Source organism: Myotis davidii, unplaced genomic scaffold, assembly GCF_000327345.1.
Source record: "Myotis davidii unplaced genomic scaffold, ASM32734v1 scaffold327, whole genome shotgun sequence".
NCBI lineage: Eukaryota > Metazoa > Chordata > Mammalia > Chiroptera > Vespertilionidae > Myotis > Myotis davidii.
The window spans coordinates 2,748,689-2,750,834 of NW_006298628.1; the positions used below are offsets into that span (position 1 = coordinate 2,748,689).

Below are 2,146 nucleotides of genomic sequence, written 5' to 3' on the forward strand. Positions count from 1 at the left end.
GATTAAGGTCCCTTTGTCCCACATATACCCCTTCGGCCCTGGCCTTTAACAGGCAGCAGTTTAGACGTTGGGTTCGGAAGCCCAGGCCTGGAAGATTTCTTAGCTGGAAAATGGGAATGTTTGCCTGTGAAGGCCTGTAGACATGTCTGCACACGGAGGAAGAGGGTGGGCATGGGCTGGGGCATGGAAAGTGAACATTTGGTTTAATGGGAAAATGGGCTCTTCCAACCACTGACTCCAAATCTCCAAACCACACACAAGGTCTAAGAGGGAGATGGGCAGGCTCCTGGCTTTTTTCCTCTGCACGCGCTGATTTTTCTCTAAACACTGTGCGCAGGGACCGACCGCAAGCGAGGCCGCCAGACCTACACGCGCTACCAGACCCTGGAGCTGGAGAAGGAGTTCCACTACAACCGCTACCTGACGCGGCGAAGGCGCATCGAGATCGCGCACGCGCTCTGCCTCACGGAAAGACAGATCAAGATCTGGTTCCAGAACCGCCGCATGAAGTGGAAAAAGGAGAATAAGACTGCGGGCCCCGGAGCCACTGACCAGGACAGGGCTGAGGCTGAGGAGGACGAGGAAGAGTGAGGGATGGAGAACGGGTGGAGGAAGAGAGAGATGAGGAGGGGAGAGAGGGAGAAGCCCAGCTTTGGGGACTGAACCAGGAAACGCAGATCAAATAGGGGAGGAAACCCTATTTAAATGGAAAGCAGTTAAAAAAAATTGTTTAAGGAGAGAAGGTGAAATTTTGGTTTCTTAACACTGAAAACAAAAACTACCTATAGAAAAGTCCGCCGGGTTTGTTCTGTACAGTATAGGAAGGAGGTCACCTGCCTGTTCTATAGCTTTCTGGAATTCACCTCCCCTTTTCTATGTCGCTAACTGTAAGGTCTTTGTAAAATGTTGCTGTTTTGTAAGCTCCCTTCTTTGACGCTGTCTTTGGTGGTCTGTGGGTCTGGACTAACGTGTTGTTCCCCCGCCCCCATGAGCCCACCTTCCCAGTAGAAGCACTGAAGGGGCCTTAGGGAGCCCCAAGGACCCACCGACTAGCTCCATTGTCCTCTCTGTGCACCTGCCCTGCCCGACGCTCCCTGCTCCCGCCTGCCCTGTGATTCTCTTTACATTCTGTGTGTATCTGAAGAAAGGAGAAATAAAAAAAACAATTTAAAAACAAACGGATGCTCTATTTTCTGTCTCCCTGAGGCTGAGAGGGGGTCAGGGTTAGCCATGCATCCCCGCACCCCTCCGCTGTGCCAGCTGATGCTGGCCGATTTCGTTCTGTGCTGGGGTCTGCTCTTTTTCCTGGTGCCCCAGCCCTGGGGGCTGCCAGCTAGTGAACCCCAACATCGTACACACGTCCCCTTTACCTTTTTTACACACAAACGCACACCACCCCATATTTATAGGCTGATGCCACCTATAAAGGAATATATCTTGCCATCCACAGCCACAGAGAAACACTCGTCCTTCTATATTCACAAGTCCACGTACAGGCATCCTCCCATCCCAACTTCATGCCCAGATACATGCACTCATGTTCACACACACTCACAAGTAAACACAGATTCACACTCGCTGCCAGACACATTTATACATACCAGTGTCCATTCACACATTGGCTTATAAACACACAGATTCACATCCCCTCCCGCCCCCCAAGTAAACACATCCCGAGCCCACAAGCTCAATCGCACACAATCACAAAACAAACCTCACTAAACCCTCGCCCGTCCACAAACTTCCTCCGCCAGGCCTTGCCCCCAGGCCGAGGGCTGGGCAGTGCCGCCCGGGCTCCAGCTGACTTGCAAAGTGCTGGGCCCCAGGCGGAGGACTCGCGGAAGGGAAGGGAAAATTCCCCACCCAATTCCCCTCCGATTCTTGGGATTCCTGGCCGGCGGCGTGGGGCCGAGGCCAGACTAGAAGCAGGAATCCGGGGAGGCCTCCCACGCCAGGCGCTCCCCGCTCGCTCGGCAGAGATATTTTCTGCAAAGATCCATGCGGTCATTTTATTTCCATTCATTTTCACTTCCATGTCTTTTCACGTATATGTCCTAAATTAACACAGGGACCCGGATAAAACTTTAAAATGGGGGCTGGGGGCCGAGCGGAGAGAAGGAGAGCCTGGGCCGCGCGAATTTACCGG

At 53.0% G+C, this 2,146-nt stretch overlaps 1 protein-coding gene across 1 annotated transcript; it reads left to right on the plus strand.

Annotated features, from left to right (window-relative positions):
- Window positions 1–324: 324 nt before the first annotated feature.
- Window positions 325–1,178, plus strand: LOC102752512 (homeobox protein Hox-A5; the record flags this gene model as incomplete). The annotated part of the gene is made up of 1 exon (XM_006774408.2): window positions 325–1,178. A coding segment is annotated over one exon (267 nt), but the record flags the coding sequence as incomplete, so codon positions are not given.
- Between the last annotated feature and the right edge of the window lie 968 nt (window positions 1,179–2,146).